The sequence below is a fragment of the Onychomys torridus genome, chromosome 7, assembly GCF_903995425.1.
Source record: "Onychomys torridus chromosome 7, mOncTor1.1, whole genome shotgun sequence".
NCBI lineage: Eukaryota > Metazoa > Chordata > Mammalia > Rodentia > Cricetidae > Onychomys > Onychomys torridus.
This window is the reverse complement of record NC_050449.1, coordinates 113,525,915-113,544,558: the sequence shown is the minus strand read 5'-3', so window position 1 is coordinate 113,544,558 and position 18,644 is coordinate 113,525,915. Positions and strand designations below refer to the sequence as shown.

At 47.7% G+C, this 18,644-nt stretch overlaps 1 protein-coding gene across 1 annotated transcript in view; it reads left to right on the top strand.

Annotated features, from left to right (window-relative positions):
- Ulk4 (unc-51 like kinase 4) overlaps positions 1 to 18,644 on the top strand; it is a 317,659-nt gene that overhangs the window by 203,446 nt on the left and 95,569 nt on the right. The window contains exon 34 of the mRNA XM_036191627.1: positions 4,759 to 4,857. Coding sequence (XP_036047520.1) covers positions 4,759 to 4,857 — 99 coding nt within the window. The remainder of the gene's footprint in view (positions 1 to 4,758; positions 4,858 to 18,644) is intronic.

Below are 18,644 nucleotides of genomic sequence, written 5' to 3'. Positions count from 1 at the left end.
CATCCAGACACAAAGGGCAGATGCTCATATGAACTCACAGTGACTGAGACAGCACACAAGGCCTATGCAACCAAGCCAGACAGAATCCCAGCATGGAAAGGGCTGCTGGACATGAGCCCCACCCCTTGCTGGGGAGCTATTGGCAGGTGATAGTTGCTTGGAGAAAGTCTGTTTTCCTCAAGGGGTGGCCTCTGGTAAGTCAACCGCTACACAGGACAGTCCCCACTCCCAAGAGTATTTGAACAGCATAAATTGTGTGGATTTAAAAAAAAAATAGGGAGCAAGAACATGAAGTTGGGTAGTTAGGGAGTTGTAGAAGTGGATCTGGGAGTAGTTGGGGAAGGGTGAATATGATCAAAATACATTGTATAAAATTCTGAAAAAATTGATAAAAATGGTTTGTTTGTTTTTTTAAAAAGGAACATTAGTTTTTAGGGAATATCTAGTTGTTAAGTTAGGGAAGCTTGTCAATATATAAATGCTGATGCGTGTGGAAATTCGATGATCTGAAGGTCAGGGTGCTCTCTGATGGATAATAGGGGGCTCCTGAATCCAGCTGGGGCTCTGTCTCTCAGTGCTGAGGTGGCGTCAAAAGCTTGCCGCTGTGGGGTCCTAGCAGTGGGACAGCCGGGCCGTGTTGTCTCATGTCAGTATTGTCCACACACTGAGCTGTGCGTGGTCTCTCACAAAGCCTGCAGGTGGCTGGGCTGTCCTCTGTGTCTGTGGTGCATTGTGAAACTCCTCACTTTGCATCTCTATGGTCTTCACTTGTGACTCTGCCCCATGAACCATATGTGTGACGTTTTAGCCATCATCATGGTCAAATCTCGCCTTCCTTTTAAAAACAGCAGTGCTCCATCTTTCCCTATAGTGTGACTCTTGACTTAAGAGGAGATAATCTGGGCCTTCAACCTCCCCTTCCCCTGCTCCAGGGTGCCTCTGCAGCCTCCCCCACCTCACCTCTGCCTCCCTAGCTCTAACCCAAGCATTTCCATCATGGTTTCCTCCCCTCTTTTCCTCCCCAGTGCTGGGATGACCCTAGGGCCTGAGCATCTGAAGCAAGGGCCCCACCACAGGGCTTTAGCCTCAGCCCTAAAATGTGTCTGGTCACAATGGTTTTAGCATGACTGTCCCATCACTATTGGCAGAACCTTTTTGTGGTGCTGGGATTTAAACTCGGGGCCTTATACACTCAGTCAAGTGATGGGTCCTGGGTAGACCTCATAGGAACTGATGGAATCTTTGTATACCTTCGTCTGCACAGATTGCCTGGCCTCTGCTCATCAGCTGACCTATGTGTAGTGCATGGTGCCATCACTAGATTCAAGTGGTGACACTGGAGTGACAGGATTATTGTTAGTGCTAGGATGTTTTATACTGAGATCATGTCACATGGCCATTTACTGTTAAATATGGCTCATAAGTTGAGCCATGTTGAGAAAATATCATGTATGTATTTCTCCAAGAGTTCTCTGAGATCCATGCTCATATATTTCTAGCAGTTTGCTTAGTATGACTGCCAGATGCCCTGGGGCCTAATGTTGAGCTCACCATATGTCCCCCAAGATCATTCTCCCATTGCAAGCCATGCTGGCCTCCCCCTGCAGCAACCCATGCACCCCACCCCTACCTCCCAGCAACCTCTTTTGCTGCACAAACCAGGGACCCAGGAGTCACTCTTATTCTCCTCTTTTTCAGTGTCCACACCCAGTCTGCATTGAGCAATGTAGACTTCTACCTCAGGTGTCTAACAAACGTACATACTTCTCTGCAGACCTCAGTCAGGCGTCTGTCTTCTCTTGCTTTGACTATAGCACCTGGGCAGGTCAAGGACACTGAGTGGCAAGGGACAGTGTCTTTAGAAAAGAGTCAGTGGGGCCAGAGGCAGAGGTGGAGGACCTGGATGGCAGTTAGTGGTCATGGAGGGACAGGAGCTCCAGAGTGCCCAGGGGGCCCGAGAGCTGGGAGTCAGGGGGCCTGCCTAAAGAGTGAGATGTGAAGTGAGGCACGCCTGGACCTCGGCACCTTGTCTAGGCCTCTTTGGGAGCTGCCATATCCATTCAAGGGCCTCTCACTGTACAGGGATTCTATCACAGACTGGGTGAGTCTTTTGTGAAGGGTGTCGCTAAGTTTTTAATGTGTTCCTCTTACAAACTGCCAAGTTATGCAAAGTTGAGGTCTCTTTCTGGAATCCCTGTCCACTGTAGAGAGTCACATGACTGCTGCAGACAGGGTCTAGGCATTACTGATGATCCTCAAGGCACTGGAGAGTCTGAAGGACCACTGGGTGTCTTGTGGGCAAGTGTCCAAACTTGGGCTTGTTCTGTGGCCTAACCCACCAGCTTAGAAGGCTTAGAAATGGAGTGCTGGCCCCACAGCCCCTGCTGCAGCCCACATCCTAATTTGCAAACCTGTCTTATCCTTACCAGTAGACATCAGTGTCAGCTCCAGGATGATGTGTTAATGTTTAATGGGCAAAGGCTGTACTCCGCTTCAGCCTGTGCCTCAGAGGGCGAGGGATCAACAGCCACGATGCTGAGAAGTCCAGGTCTCCAGGAAAAAACTGCCTTTCTTAGGAAGGCAGGCAGGGAGGGGGCAGAGGAGAGCAGGCCGACAGTTGCCGGTTTTTCCCCTCAGCCAGGAAAGGTGCAAGCTGTTAGGAGGGGGTTGGTTCCTCAGCAAAGACCTTTTGCACCAGTAATAGCAATAAAGCAGTCAGGCAGGTGAAATTCTATTTGCAGGCCTGAAGTGCGGGGGGAATCTTGGTTTTCTGGGGAAGGACCTTGGAACCGAGGCTCATGATCCAGGGCAGAGAGGCCTGCACTGCAAGGTCAGGCTAAGGTCATGTTCTAAAAGCAGCCTGAGAAAAATGTGCACATCCTGAAGCTAAGGTGCCAGAAGAATCTGTTCTAAATGTAAAGTGGTCCATCTCTGTGGTAAGATGCTTTCAGTTAGTTCTGTGGAGGCCCATGGGAGAAGATGAATCTCAGATCAGAAGGATTCCTCTCTTATTCCAGTGTAGTTCAAGCCTATGTGTAATGGTTGATGATGTTAGCTTCATGGGATCTGGACTCACCTAGAAAACAAGCCTCTCGGCATAGCTGGGAGGAATTAGCTGTGTTAACTGATGTGGGAATGTTTGTGAATATATGTTGCTCTGATTGGTTGATAATAAAAAACTGATTGGCCACTAGCCAGGCAGGAAGTATAGGCAGGGTAAAAAGACAAGGAGAATTCTGGGAACAGGAAGGCTGAGTCAGGAGACGCCATCCCGCCATCCAGGGAGCAGCATGTAATGACACACAGGTAAAGCCACGGAACACGTGGTGACATATGGATGAACAGAAATGGACTGAGTAAGAGCTAGTTAGTGGTAGGCCTGAGCTAATGGTTGAGGAGTTTTAATATAAGCTTCTGAGTGATTATTTTATAAGCGGCTGCAGTGTCCGTGGGGCTGGGCAGGACCGGAGAAAACTTCAGCTACATGGGAAGGCCTTTCTTAACTGAGGGCAGGACCATTCCCTGGGCAGGAATCCTAGACATTGGAAGTGGAGGAAGCTAGAGGAGCACACATGTGTTCATGGCTCTCTGCTTCCTGATTGTGGATGCAATGTTGCAAGCTGCTTCACACCCCTGCTATCTCAGCTTCCTGCCTCCAGAGATGGGACCCTTGAACACTGAGCCAGAATAAACCTTTCTCCTTAAGGTGATTCTGTCAAGGTATTTTTATCCCAGCAACAAGAAATTAACTAAGACAGTGTCCCAAGGAGTGGAGAGCCATCCTGGAAGCCTGTTCATGTAGGTTGGGTAGACACATGTGTCATAGGTATGCATAGAAACACCCAGAGATGAGTAGTGTGACTCAGCATTGGATGGCTTTGGCTTTTTCTTTGGCTTTGTTACTTATTGTATGACTTTAGAAAACCAGATTGAAGTCTCCTTTGCTCCCACCCCCAATGTTTTGGGATGTGTGTGCATGCGTATACAAGTACCATGTACATGTGTCTGGTATGGGGCATGCATGCATTCAGGTGTACTCACAGGCCAGAGGTGAAGTCCAGGTGTCCTGCTCCTTTACTGTCTGCTTGCTTCCTTTGAGTAAACCTGAAGCTAAGATGGAGGCCAGCAAGCCTCAGGAAGCCTCCTGCCTCCTCCCCCACAGCCATGTCTGGCTTTTCATGTGGGTGCTGGGGTCTAAATTTAGGTCCCTAGTGTTTACATAACAAGCTCTCTAACCCACTGAGTCCTCTCTCTGGCCATCACCCAGATGGGACAGGTGTTGCAGGAAGAGTCTGCCCCTCCAGGTCTGCCCCCTCCAGGTCTGCCCTTCCATGTATGCCCCTCCATGTATGCCCCTCCAGGTCTGCCCCTCCAGGTCTGCCCCTCCAGGTCTGCCCCCTCCAGGTCTGCCCCTCCAGGTCTGCCCCCTCCAGGTCTGCCCCTCCAGGTCTGCCCTTCCATGTATGCCCCTCCAGGTCTGCCCCTCCAGGTCTGCCCTTCCATGTATGCCCCTCCAGGTCTGCCCCTCCAGGTCTGCCCCTCCAGGTCTGCCCCTCCAGGTCTGCCCCCTCCAGGTCTGCCCCTCCAGGTCTGCCCCTCCAGGTCTGCCCTCTCATTACCTTGTCATGAAGTCCTCCAGCACTTGGAGAGACAGCACCACTCCTCAGCCCCTCTTGTTGGCCGTCCACACACACCTGCTTCTCACTGCCAGGCCGACTGATCTCCAGACCACTTGCATTTCTTTTCCTTTCGTTCCAGGCCCAGAAGTCAGGCTCAAGAGGGGACACACAGGCTGCAGAGAACCTGCTGCTGCTCAGCAAACCACTCACAGATCTCATTAGCCTGCTTATCCCACTGGTAAGGGCTTGCCTGTGTGAGGATGCCTGTGTGAGGACTCGACTGTGTGCTTTTTCAGAAATGCTGAGACTAAAGTGATTTTATCTGAATTTCAAGAATGCCTGAGTTCTTGTCATTTTAATCCCCTTCAAAATTAAAACCAGTGGCCAGGTGGTGGTGGCGCACGCCTTTAATCGCAGTACTTGGGAGGCAGAGTCAGGTGGATCTCTGTGAGTTCTAGGCAGCCTGGTCTACAGAGTGAGATCCAGGACAGACACCAAAACTACACAGAGAAACCTTGTCTCAAAAAACCCAACAACAAAAAACAAACAAACAAACAAAAAACCCTAAAACCAAAGGAACTTCCAGAAGGCCATTTCTTTAAAAATACTAATTTTATACTTGATTTTTGAAACCAGGTGGCTTTTCATTCATTAAGATAATATTTACTGTCCAGGCTAGATGGCGCACATATGTTAAATGAGCTCCTGAGGAGATGTATCACAGTGTGTGTGAGGTCAGCCAGAACTACACAGTGAGAGCCTATCTAAAATAGGATAGATGGATACACAGACAGACAGACAGACAAACAGATAGATAGATGCATGCATATATACATACATAGACCAAATAAATAAATAAATAAACAAACAAATAAATAAACAAATAAGGCAGAATCAAATCTAGTTACTTAATGAGAGTGTGATAAAAAATGCAATGAATTCTAGTAAGGAAGGACAAATCTTTTGAGCACCCCCAGCCCCTTCCAGGAGAGATTTCTGAGTTGTACAGGACACCACAGAGTTAGAGAGGTGCAGATACAGCCCCTACCCTTCACCAACCGTGACAGAGCAGGAATGAAAACAAGCAGGATTATACAAGGCCACTAAATTTCTAGGTGAAACCAATGAAACCTCAATGGTTTCAATCAAATGGAAGGAGAACCCAAACATGGAGACAGGTGACTCCCCTTAGATAGCTGGAGGTCCATTGGTGAAATTCTATAAACCTCATAAAAACCAAAAACCCTCAGGGAGGCCTGTTTGTGCCTCCAGAACCAGATGAACAGACCCCTGCCTCTGTGAGGATGGCAGCTCATTGGTGAGGTCAGGACTGAGGCCGGCAGCTCATTGGTGAGGTCAGGACTGAGGCCGGCAGCTCATTGGTGAGGTCAGGACTGAGGCCGGCAGCTCATTGGTGAGGTCAGGACTGAGGCCGGCAGCTCATTGGTGAGGTCAGGACTGAGGCCGGCAGCTCATTGGTGAGGTCAGGACTGAGGCCTGTAGCTCATTGGTGAGGTCAGGACTGAGGCCGGCAGCTCATTGGTGAGGTCAGGACTGAGGCTGGCAGCTCATTGGTGAGGTCAGGACTGAGGCCGGCAGCTCACTGGTCAGATCAGGATAGCTGATGTTTGGTGTTTACTGCCCTGTGGCTTCAGGATCAAAAATGCACTTTTTGGGCAAATAATTGTATAGGTTTGATTGAATCCAGAAAGTAAAGGTGTGGTTACATGTGGTTGCAGTAATCCCAGGACTCAGGAGGCTGAGGCAGGGAGATTGGCATGAACTTACAATCCAGCCAGGGCTGTGTAGTAAGTTCCAGGCTAACTCATGTCACAAAACAAGACCGTGTTTTGTCACTCAAACACACCCAGATAAATAGACAGCCAGAAACAACTCTCAAGGTCCAGCCAGGGGAGAAGGAGCAGTTGCCAGGGGTTTATGTCATAAATCACAAATGGCAGAAGGAACATAGGAAGCATGAAGTAGGCACGGGTGAGCTAGTTAAATTGCACAGTAGTAAGGAAAGACGTTGTGTGTGGCACTGTGTCATGGGCCTGCGCTCAACCTCACTCTGCACTAACCAGCAGGAGGGGACGCACTTATTGGTTGATTCCACCAATGGTAGTTAGTTCATGAGGAGGCCGTGGGCGCTCAGTCAGCTGGACTTGGCTCCATGAGCACAGTGAGGTCTGCCCAGTGCTGAGAATAGCGAGGTTTCTCCCTGCTTTAGCACGGATCTTACTTAATCCCCCCTTTTCTGTGATGTGGGCCCTCCTTTACTTTACAGAGAAGACCACCTGGAGCTGTCAAATCTAGAAACAAAACTTCAGAGCCTAAGTGTCTGTTCTCAACACCCACATGCTCCTCAGCAAAGTCCTCCTTGTCCTCTGGATTAGCTTTGAACCCATGTAACCCTAAACCCGTCACGTTCAGAAATAGTCAGACCGGCAAGGAGTATGTCGGGTTAGAATGTTTTCTGGCATTGTTTTAAGTGTGAGCGGTTTCCATGACGAGAGGACAGGTCTGACTGCAAGCAGGGCTTCCCAGCTGAGGTTCTCGGCCTTAGAAGTGCAGAGGGAGGACAAGGACAGTGACAAACACATCCATGGAAAAGGTGTTGCCAACCTCACAAAGCATTTTTGTTTAGGAATAATGAAAGGTTGCCTTACATTCCTGCTATGGTGTCATATCCGATTCCTTAGCAGAGATAAGTAGGGAGTATAAATGATTAAGAGATGCCTTCAAAATGTGGGCTGCAGCCTCACACCGGCACTGTTTGCCAGAGCTGTGGCACCTCCCAACGTTGCTGGTATTCTCAGGGGAGGAGGGCAGTCAGCCCCACCCCCTCCGGAGTGATCAAGTCTAAAACATAAACAGGCTGCCATGAAACATCTCGCTCTGGAACAGAGCGGACCCAGACTTGAAAGGCCTTGAGCATGGTGCGAAGACCACCCCATGTTTCATGTGCTGAGCTGATCTCTCCTGTCAGGTGGATCTTTGAAGTAGGCAGATGTGGCCGCCCTGCCCAGCACACCTGTACTGCCTGCAGCCTCACCTGTCAGCTCTCATCTCCTGCTTCTCCACCCTCTACCACCCCAGGCCTCCAGAAAGCTCTGAGGATGGCACCGGCTCCCACAAAAGCACCTTTTGGTCTCAAGTTCCTTTATATATTACATTGAACCACTTAACACAGCTACTATCTGCCCAGCTTGGCCAACGGCCGGGCATTTCATTTCCATCGAGCTTATCCAAGGAAGAGATGACAAGTCACTGGCTTATGTGACACAGGGTTCCTTACTGGTTGGAGCCATGAGGTGGGGCCACCCAGCCTGTGATCTCGGGGGAGGGACTCTGTCTCTGAGGCCTTGGAGGACAGACAAGAGGTGCAGGTGACAGTGCCCAGCTCAGTGACGCGGCATCAGGAACGACTTGACTTCCATCTTCACTTTGTCACTGGCTCATGTGTGTCATCGGCTCACGTGGTCACGTGTGTCTGAATTTTAACCATCTTCTGCTTATTTATTTCGTTGGCCTGTCTCCCCTTCCCCCACTGAGCGCTGCTTTTGTCAGCTCCGCAGCCGCAGCCTACCTGAGATGCTGTGCTTTGCTCGTCAGAGAGTCACAGGCAGTGTCTCCTTTATCATCTCAGGATATAGTTCTTCCCAAGGCCCCTCCCTTGTCACTTCTGCTTTCACAAATTTTCTTCTGGACGGAGACTGCAGCTGCGTCTTAGCTCTTATCACCCGCTGGCGAGTCTCCTGTGTTCACATGCAGCTCCCCAAACACCTCCTCCCATTGACTGCTGTAGTGGGCTGATGCCTCCTGGTGCCTGGGCCTGTGCTGGGACACTGCCCCCAGAGGGATCCCAGCTCTGGGATGCTGCCTGCCCGCCCGAGGCTCTAGTGGATTGGTGGGCAGTCCCCTAACGTAGGTGAGCTGCCGTGTGTGCACCAGGTTCTCACCGGAGCCTTCAGCTTCAGTAATGGCCAATGACAAGAGTGTTGTCCTGCATCTTCTCAGGAAAGATTAGCACACATTTATAGCTTTGCATAAAGGGAAGAAAAATAGTAATAAAGCTACCAAGCACCTCACTAGAGCATGTACCAAGTAAGATAAATTTCATAATGGCTATTTAAAAATGTAACAGCCTCCAGGAGAAGGCACTGGGATTGCACCTGCGGAGAATAAATGGACTTGGATGACTTCTGGACCATTGGCCTAGAGACAGGAGGATGAACTTGGTAGTTTTGGGGCTCTTTGCAAATGTGGCCCAGGGAAAGGAAGTGCACCCTGAAGAGACTGAAACCAGTCAACCCAGAGTCAGGAACAAAGCGATGTGTTCTTGTTTTTGGTGTGTGTCTAGGACCCTTGGGGATGCTTGAAACCCTGCATGAACTCAAAAGCTCACTGGTTTCCTTCTGACTGTGGCTCCAGCCATGGCTGGACAATGGTGTGTGGATTTTAGATGGGTCTCTCCCTGAGGACATGATGGACAGTAGGTTAGTTTCCTTTTGTGTTGCCATGGCAGCGAGCCCCAGCTGCTATCACCCTCCCATGATGGGATGAAACAACCCACACAGTGCGTTGCATTGTGAGCTATGGTGTTTGGTGAATGAAGCATGTTAAATGCATTTTAACTTCCATTTTCAATATACTGTGGGCTTAGCTAGAATAGTAGTTCTCAACCTGTGGGCCACAACCATGAGGGGGTCAAAGGACCCTTTTACAGGGGTCACCTAGGACCATTGGAAAACATAGATATTTACATTACAATTCATAACAAGTAGCAAAATTACAGTTATGAAGTACAGTGAAAATAATTTTACATTTGGGGGGGTCACCACAGCATGATGAACTGTATGAAGGGTGGCAGCCTCAGGAAGGCTGAGAACCAGTGCTCTAGACACAATTCTGTTGTAAGTCAAGAAGCTTCTACGTTATGGGTGTTTCTGTATGTATATTGCTGTGATAAAGTTTAATATGTAAATTAGGCATAATTTAGGGTGATGTAAGAGATTAACACTGGAGCAGTGGGAGCAGTACCTCACACTAAGTTACCTGGCTGTCACCACCCCAAACACCTGGGAGACCCAGGCGGCACACCCGCCGTTGCCTGGGGCCCTGGGAAATTATCCTGAGTGGTGTAGATGAATTGCCCACTCTCTGGCTCCATCTGGGCTTAGAGTCAGCACTTGTCCAGTGCATCCAAGCTGTATATTCTGCCCTCTCGCTCACTATCATCTCAGTTACCAGATCAGCTGTGCTATTCCAGTGCTTCTACCCAGGCAATCCTTGGAACTGCAACTTAAAATGCATGTACCGATGCTTTCTAGGAAGTCCATGTAATGTTCCCAGGTGATGGTTACTCATGGACACAGTGTAAGAGAGTCCCAGTGAAATGTCCATATAAGGCATCAATCCCTGGTCTGCTCTGACAGCTTCACAACTCCATGTTCTCTTTGCATGAACATGCCTGGGCTCATATAGTAGTAGGCAGCACTCTGCACATAATTCACTACATCAAAGGTTTTCCCAATTCTTACATGGTATCCATAGTGTGAGAACATTGGCTTCTCTGCCTCTTTTGCTGAATGGCTAGCCCTGTTCTGGCAGAGGCCATATCTCTCTGCTCCGTCTCAGGGCCTAGGATGGAGATTCAATACAAATTGCCTAGGAAAGGAAGAATAATACAGTAAATCTTCACACTGAGACTAAAAAAGAACCAAGTCTGTTGGCCTCGTTGTATACACCTCCCCACTGTCCCTGCTGAGCTATCTCCTCAGAAGGTAGGCAGTGGGGACTTATGGTAGTCACTCACCTCACCAGCACAAAATCACCATCTCTCTAGTGTCTGCTCTCTCCTTGGCATGAGGTCTACACTGGCTTTACCCTATATCTTTACTGAAACTGCCTGTACCCTACATCTGACTGAACGGAAAGCACACAACAGCTCTGACCAGGGACTTGTACACTTCTAGAAGATTATTGCACCTGCAGTCTGTAGAAACAAACAAAACACGACCCTCTATCCTGGCAGCTCTGGTGAGTACAGAGGCCCTGGGCATTGGAGATGGATGCCTTTGTCTGTGGCCATACCATTCTCAACGTGCTCAGTCCCGTCAAAGTAGATGCCGCACACTATCACCCTCTTCTACAAGGAGAGACCCAGAAGGTGGCGGTTGGTGTGTAGACTTTGTTAGTTTTAGGAAGGAAGTTTCCAGAACTGCAGGTGTGCTTCCTCCTGTTACTCTTTGAACATTGTTCTTGATGCAGTTGCAATGTAAGTTTTTAATAGCAGTTTGTTCTTGGCTGGGGTACCCTGATCTAAGCTTGAAAAACAACAACCAACCAACCAACCAACCAACCACACACACACACACACATACACACACACACAAAGAAAAAAAAAATTTACCGATGGGACACAAAGGATCCCAACAGCAGTTCCCCCAGAGAATGCTGGCTCGGCCGTGGATGACCCACAGGGCAGCAGCCTCATCAATCCCTCAAGCCCACTCCAAGTAGTAATGCTTTGTGTTCTGTGACTTCCTGGGGAGACATGAACAAGTGTCTGTTCACCCCAGACAGGACACCAAGGACAGACCAAAGAGGTGACTCCCCTGAATCTAGCTCAGGGAACCAGTGAGTGAGTTTCTTACCATAGCACCAGTGACTCAAAGGCAGATACATCTCCAGACAGCCCAGGCCAGCATGAGTGACAGACAGCCCAAGAGAGCTGGAGTCCTGTAGCTCTGCCTGACATGAGGACAGCTCCACTGAAGGAGCTCTGCTCTTTCCTAGAAACTGTTGCTAGTTAGAAAACCTTTCGGGGGGCTTTTAGCCTGCAAGGACAAGTGTCTGTGTAGCCTTTCTCTTCCACCTAGGGGAGGTCTTTAGATACCAAGGTGACTGGGCAGCGGGTACACAGAGGAAACCGGGGAGAGATAGTTGGAGGGACAGAAACTCTGTGGGTCGTGCCCAAGAATTCCAGTTGACAGAAAGGTTTTTAAAGCTCCGTATTCTGTGTTCCCCTGTACACGTAGTTACGGTTGGGTTTGTGTGGCATCCATGAGGACAGAGTCTTAATATTCCAACTCATAGCATGGTTGGAAAGGTTGACTCTCAGAGCCAGGTCCCGTGGTCAGAATTGACTGTGATTCTTCTATTAACATATCTACATCAGGGATGATGATGAGCTGTGGGTTTGGGAGATGCAGAACTAACTTTCACTTTAGTGAGATCAGAAAGTGGTTCAAACCAGTAGAAATAGACTCAAGAGAGCTGGTCAGAGGAGTCAGGTGCAAGGAGTTGTGGCTCCATGAGCAGAGATTCCTGGCCTTGGCTCCCGCACAGGAAAAGACAAAACCACACTCCCACCCCCATTAACTTCAGTTAGTGTGTCAAGCTTATTTAAATAACAAAGGAAATTAAACCCACTAAACATGGGTTTCTACTTTTCAGTCTTTGGAACTCTTAATTGGTAAATTAAAATGTAAATAGGTATGTGTCAAAAGCTTTCAAATTATCCCTGTCTTTAATCCCACTTTCAGAAACAAGATTGCATAGGAAATAATTTGAAGTATGGGATATTTGTGTAAATACATAAGCTCATGACATTATTTTTAACATCAAAAAACTTAATAACTTACAGATTACTCAATTAGAAATCAAATTCTCTTTTTTAAAATTTCTATTTGTGTATGTGAGAGGGGGTCAGAGGATGACTTTTAGGAATGTCTGAGCTTTGCTGAGGTGGGGCCTCTCTCCCTTCTGCTGTGCTTGGTACTCTAGGCTAGCTCACCTGTGCTTGGTACTCTGGGATAGCTCACCCCTGAACTTCCTGGCAGTTCTGTCTCTTCTCCTATCTCACCAGAGGCATTGCAGATGTGAGGCCACTGCTTCGGGCTTCTTATGTAGACTCTGAGGGCTCTAATCATGTTGCCAGCCTGTGTGGTGAGTGCTTTTCCCCAGTAAGCCATCTCTTTGGCCCAAAATTCTAGTTTTAAGGTAGAATTCTAATGCCACTGAATATGATTTTCAAAGCATATTTAATAATGTGGGGAAATATAACATGACATTAGACAAAATACTAGGGTGTTATCAGATGTTAAATCAATGTATATTTTATCATATATATATAATTGGAAGATCTTATGCATGTAATTTAACCTGTATTTAGAATAAGTATTGTTTACATTTATTTAATTATCTTGTGTGTATAAACACATGTCAGAATGCAGGTGGGAGGTCAGAGAACAACTTGCAGGAGTCAGCCCTCCTTCTCCTATATGGGTCCTGGGGAATCAAACTCAGGTCATCAATTTGGTGGAAAGCTCCTTTACCTGCTGAGCCATCTCACCAGCCCTTAAGATTAGCATCTTCTAGTAATGGGTGTATACCCAGCGTCCTTTAGGATTAGCGCGTACACACACAGGATGCTGCAGTCCTTACTCCACAAAGGCTCCCTCTGCTACCTGAAGCAAGTGTGTTAAGCCTTGAACATGGAGAAATGGTGTTCTTAGCTCCTACCTAGAAACACCTTAGCTGCTGCAGGCACCCATCAGCTGGTGCCACATCTGAGGAAGGCACAGGGGAATCCCCAGGGTAAAAGGGGCCCAGCACCTGCCAGGGATGAGCGTAAGGGTCCTTGTCATCAGGCAGTTTGTTGTGAGCAGCTGTCCTCCTGGCTAACAGTGTCACCAGATCCAAGTTCAGCTCCTTTCCTGATACGGTGTTTGGCAAGGTAGTGATGTTAGGAGCTGGCAGGTCTGGAAGCTGGATGCCTCTGGCCACATTGCATCCTGTGGGGACACTGACTCAGAAGTAGTTTGTATGTACAGATGGTGGTCCATCACAGGCTGGCAGGAGCCTGCTCACAGCAGTGTGCCTGATGACGCATGGCTGATGTCAGTCAACCAGTCTGTTCTGCAAGGCCCCCAAAAAGCAGCCGTTGTTCTGGTGGTTTGCCCATCTGCTGTTTCTGCACTGTACACAGTGGTCAGGCAGCAGGATGCCACCACCCTGGGAGATAATGGTCAGGTGGAGAGAGAGATGCAGAAGCACACTGCAGCAGAATCTGCGGGAAGCGAGACTGGGGGAGAAAGCAAGCTAACCCAGAGTCAGCAGAAGCAGCAGTAAAAATTGTGCCCAAACCCACTGAAAACAGAAAGAAGGCAGAAGGACTCCAAGTTCTTTGTGATTAATCAATCAAACATTTAGAAAATCGCGGAACAGGAATGGAGACTCAGCAAGTGAGGGCAATTTTTCCAGTCTTTAAAAATATAGAAAGAGACAGTATCTCACTATGAAGTACTGGCTGAACTGGAACTCAGGGATTTGCCTAACTCTGCCTCCAGAGTGCTGGGACTTGAGTTCGATTCCCCCTACCCCCAAGCTCACATGGTGGAAGGAGAGAGCTGACTCCCATGAGTTGATCTCTGACTGCACAGGCACCTCACATGCGCATGCCTAGACTTAGGGGTATGCACCTATTCCATCTTCCAGACGGTGACCTGTGTAGTGAGAAATATCATTAGTACCATGACCCTGATTCTTCTAGCCAAGGACAGTGTGCTGGTCCACTGTATGCAAGCTGAAAATGGTTGGGGTTGGCTTTCTGTGGCCACAGAAATGTCTCATGGTACTATAATACCCCATTCAACATGACTGAGAACATGAAACCTTGTGCTGAATTTGAAAATAATACTTTTCTACTTTTAGACAGTAAATTCCATGTCTTGTCACCTGGTGTTATATCTGTGAAATAAAAATAATAATTCCTTTTGAGAGAGAGAAAGAGGGAGGGAGGGAGGGAGGGAGGGAGGGGGGTGTTTGCATGTGCCATCTGTTCTGCTGTCCTGAGTACCTGCTGGGCCTCTCTTCTGCAGCAGACGCAGGAGCTTTGGTTTCTAACAAGAGCATAGCTCCAGGGTCTACTCTCTCTTCACCACTAGAGAATACAGCTCCTGCCTCCTCCCCAGCAGGGCACTTGGGCAGGGGGTCCCCAACTCTGTGCCACAGGTTGACACCCACATGAAAGCTCGATCCCCTGCTTCTTCTGGGCTAAGCCCGACTCATCACTTCAGGCTGCATCATCATAAAATCTATCATGAGACAGTGGGATACAGATAATGAAAAATAGTCAGCAGGAGTTTGAAATGGAACCCAGCAGTAGTCCGTGGAATAGCAGTTGAAAAGTGTTCACAAGAAATGCTCCTAAAGACATCGCTCCCAGGCGGTTTTCCTCCACTTCTGCTCGAGTTCTCACAGGTCAGGAGTAGCTGAGCACATGCTCAAGCTAAGCTTGCTATTTATCCTTACATAGGCATGTTTGAGCGCGTTAGAACTCTGCCGTGTTTGGCCTCGTGCTTGAGTTACTTTTCTGTTGTGGTGTGACAACAGCACCCAGCAGAAGCGGCAGATTGGAGAGGGTCTGCCTGGCTCACAGTTGAAGGACGCAGTCCATCCTGAAAGTCCTGGTAGCAGCTTGAGGTGCTAGTCACACTGCATCTGCAGTCAGGAAGCAAAAAGCGATGAACCCTTGTGCTTGGCTCCCTCCCCTTCCAGGACCCGAGTCCATGGAATGGTGCCTCCCTCTGGCTTTAGATTAGACCCGGGCCTTCCTGCATTAGTTAACCTAATCACGATAATCCTTGACAGATGCGGCCATAGCCCACGGGTTCTCAACCTTCCTAACGCGCGGCCCTTTAATACAGTTCCTCATGTTGTGCTGACCCCCCAACCATGAAATTTTTTTCTTTGCTACTTCATAGCTCTAATTTTGCTACTGTTATGAATCATAATGCAAGTATCTCCTATGCAAAATATCTGATATGTGACCCATGAGAAAGGGTTGTTCAACCCCCAAAGGGGTCACCACCCACAGGTTGAGCACCACTGCTGTAGACTAACTTAAACAACATAATCCCTCACAGACATAGGCATAGACTAACTTAATCAAGGTACTCCTCAAAGGCATGGCCATAGACTAACCTAATAGAACAACCCTTGACAGACATGACCATATACTAATATAATCAAGATAATGCCTCATGAGTGTGCCTGGAGGCCTTTCTCCAAGCTGACTCCAGACCTGTCCAAGTTAAAATCGGCACTGACCATCACAAGCATAGGTTCCTAGAAAAAGCCACCTGGGGGTTGGGGATTTAGCTCAGTAGTAGAGCGCTTGCTCCCTGGGTTTGATCCTCAGCTCTGGAAAAAAAAAAAAAAAAAAAAAAAAAAAAGCCACCTGGTCATTTGGATGCTCAGCCTGTGAGCAACTTGTAGTGGGCTTTTTAATTTTCAGTTTGTTTGGCTGAGCTATCATTGGTTGCTAAATTCCCAGAGCCTCACTCTGTCCTTAGGAGGGAGCAGAAGTCCTGAGGTGTGCCACCCTTTCCTGTTCCTTCTCACAGCAGGCCTGTGGGGTGGCACACATTCACGTGCAGCAGACGGAGGCCTGTCTTCTGAGACACTCAAATATAGATACCTTCACACACTGTTCCTACCAATGTTTCTTTGTGTACACATAGTTTGGAGGGGAAATGTTTTCCAACTCAGAACTATTTCTGTAATTGTGGCTAGCTCATAACTAAAGATTCTCTTGAGACAAAAATAGGAAACTCATATTTCATGTAAATGAAGTCTCACAGCTGTTTGATGTGTGGAGGCCATGGTCATTACAGAATCCTCCATGCAGAAACACTGCAAATACGGGAAATTCAGTGTTTAACTAGGTCATCGGTTTCCCTAACTTCTCAGCAGGAAGGGAGTGAATCGGCCTTTGAAGGGCTGAGCCCTTTGTCCTGTAGGCTCCTGTTTTAAAGTCAGTTCATACTGGGACACTTTGACCAGTAATGCCAGGCAGAGAGAGACACCAGAGTGTAAAGCAGGGTGACAGGTGGCTGTGCATGCTGCCATCACTTCAGGCTGCATCATCATAAAATCTATCATGAGACAGTGGGATAAAGATAATGAAAAATAGTCAGCATGAGTTTGAAATGGAACCCAGCAGTAGTCCGTGGAATAGCAGTTGAAAAGTGTTCACAAGAAATGCTCCTAAAGATATCGCTCCCAGGCAGTTTTCCTCCACTTCTGCTCGAGTTCTCACAGGTCAGGAGTAGTGACCTGTGTGTGCAGTTGCAGATTAATGCCCTTTCTAATACTGGTGAGTCACCACGTGTGCCACTTGTCTCCAGGCATCTCGAATGTTTAATGTGTTTGGGTTGTTGCTGTTAAAGAGTTATTTTTCTTTTTTATGTGTTATATGTATGTGAATGCAAAGATTCCCTGAAGCCTCCATGTGGGAGCTGGGAATTGAACCTAGGTCTTCTGCAAGAGCAGCAAATGCTTTTAACCACTGGGTCATCTCTCCATCCCTACTTGTTAGCTTTTTGAGACAGTCTTACTCTGTAGCCCAGGTTGGCCTGGAACTTAGAGTGACCCCCCTGTCTCAATGTCCAAGTCCTAGAATTACAGGCATGAACTGCCACACCCAGCTGCTGTGTGCTGTGGGATGGTCTTTCTGACTTTTTTTTTTTTCTTGACAAAGCTGAGGACTGAACCCAGGGCCTTGCAGTTGCTAGGCAAGCATTCTACCACTGAGCTAAATCCCCAACTCCAGGATGGTCTTTCTGTATACTGTGAATATGTGTTCCTACCATTGGTTAATAAAGAAACTGCTTTGGCCTATGGCAACACAGGTGAAAGCCAGGTGGGAAATCCAAGCAAAGACACAGGGAGAAGAAAGGCTGAGTCAAGACCAATGCCAGCCCCACCACCCAAGGAACTGGTAACACCACAGCCACTGGCAAAATATAGATTAAAAGAAATGGGTTAATTTAAGATGTCAGAGTTAGCTAGCAATAAGCCTGAGCCATAGACCAAACAGTTTGTAATTAATAATAAAACTCTGTGTGTTTATTTGGAACCAAGTGGCTGTGCGACACAGGAAGACTTCAGTATATAGCCATGTGTGGCTTATTGCTATTCTCCATAAAATAAAAAAACTTACATATATGTGTATATTTCATATGTAGGTATCATGTACCCAGTAAAAATAATTCAAAGTACATAGGACACAGTGCTTTGTGAGTTGTGTGTCTTCGGGTCTGTAATGGAAGCCTGTGCCTACCTTTTCCACAGGAGGTCATGGTGGAATCTTCAGCCCCCTTTTATCTCCCTTATAAACACAATTTTATTAATGACCTTCACGAGTACACGAGAGCTGAGTGACCGTGTGCCCTCCCGTGACCGTGTGCCCTTCCAGGTGTTCGTATTTGAGACAGTAGATTCCATGTGAAGGTGACTAAAAATGCTTGTTAGATATAAAGAGCAGGGACTACCAGGTAACAGGCGGGAGTGTTTCCTTTTCATCTGCCTCCCCACGGGGTGCAGGGTAGTTTTCATTCTCTTAGAATTTGTATCAATCCCAAGTTTTGTGAACTTGAATCACTTTTGCTGTTCCGACATGTTGAATCCTGGGTCTGAAAATCTTGTATTTCTTTCTCTGTAAATGAAGGAAGGAATCTCTTGTAGGTTGTCTTGTTTTGTTTTGCTGCTTTGAGATGGGTGGGGGACTCTCTGTGTACCCCTGGCCAGCCCAGGTTGGCCTGGAACTCACAGAGCTTTTCCTGCCTCTGCCTCTCTCTGCTGGGATTAAAGGCATGTGCAATGGTTAATTATCTTACTTTCTGTCTCTCTGATTGCTTGGTGTGACTTCTGCCTGCTTTTCCTGCTTCATCTTTGAATATTAGGAAGGGCATATTTTTGTTGCAACAAATGTACTCTTTCATTTTCTCCTTGATTTTTTTATTTTTATTATATTTTCATTACAAAGATAATGTCTGTCTTATGGGTAAACATGTCAGTGTCCTTTGCCCTTTGAAGCTTCATGGCTGGTTTGTACTGGTAACCAGACAGTCACCTGTGTTTGCTAGTGTCCCTGTGTATGACCATTAGGTTTATCCACTGCTGTTTTACTGTGATGGGTGAGGTGGGCATCACATGTTGGCAGAAGGTTTCAGT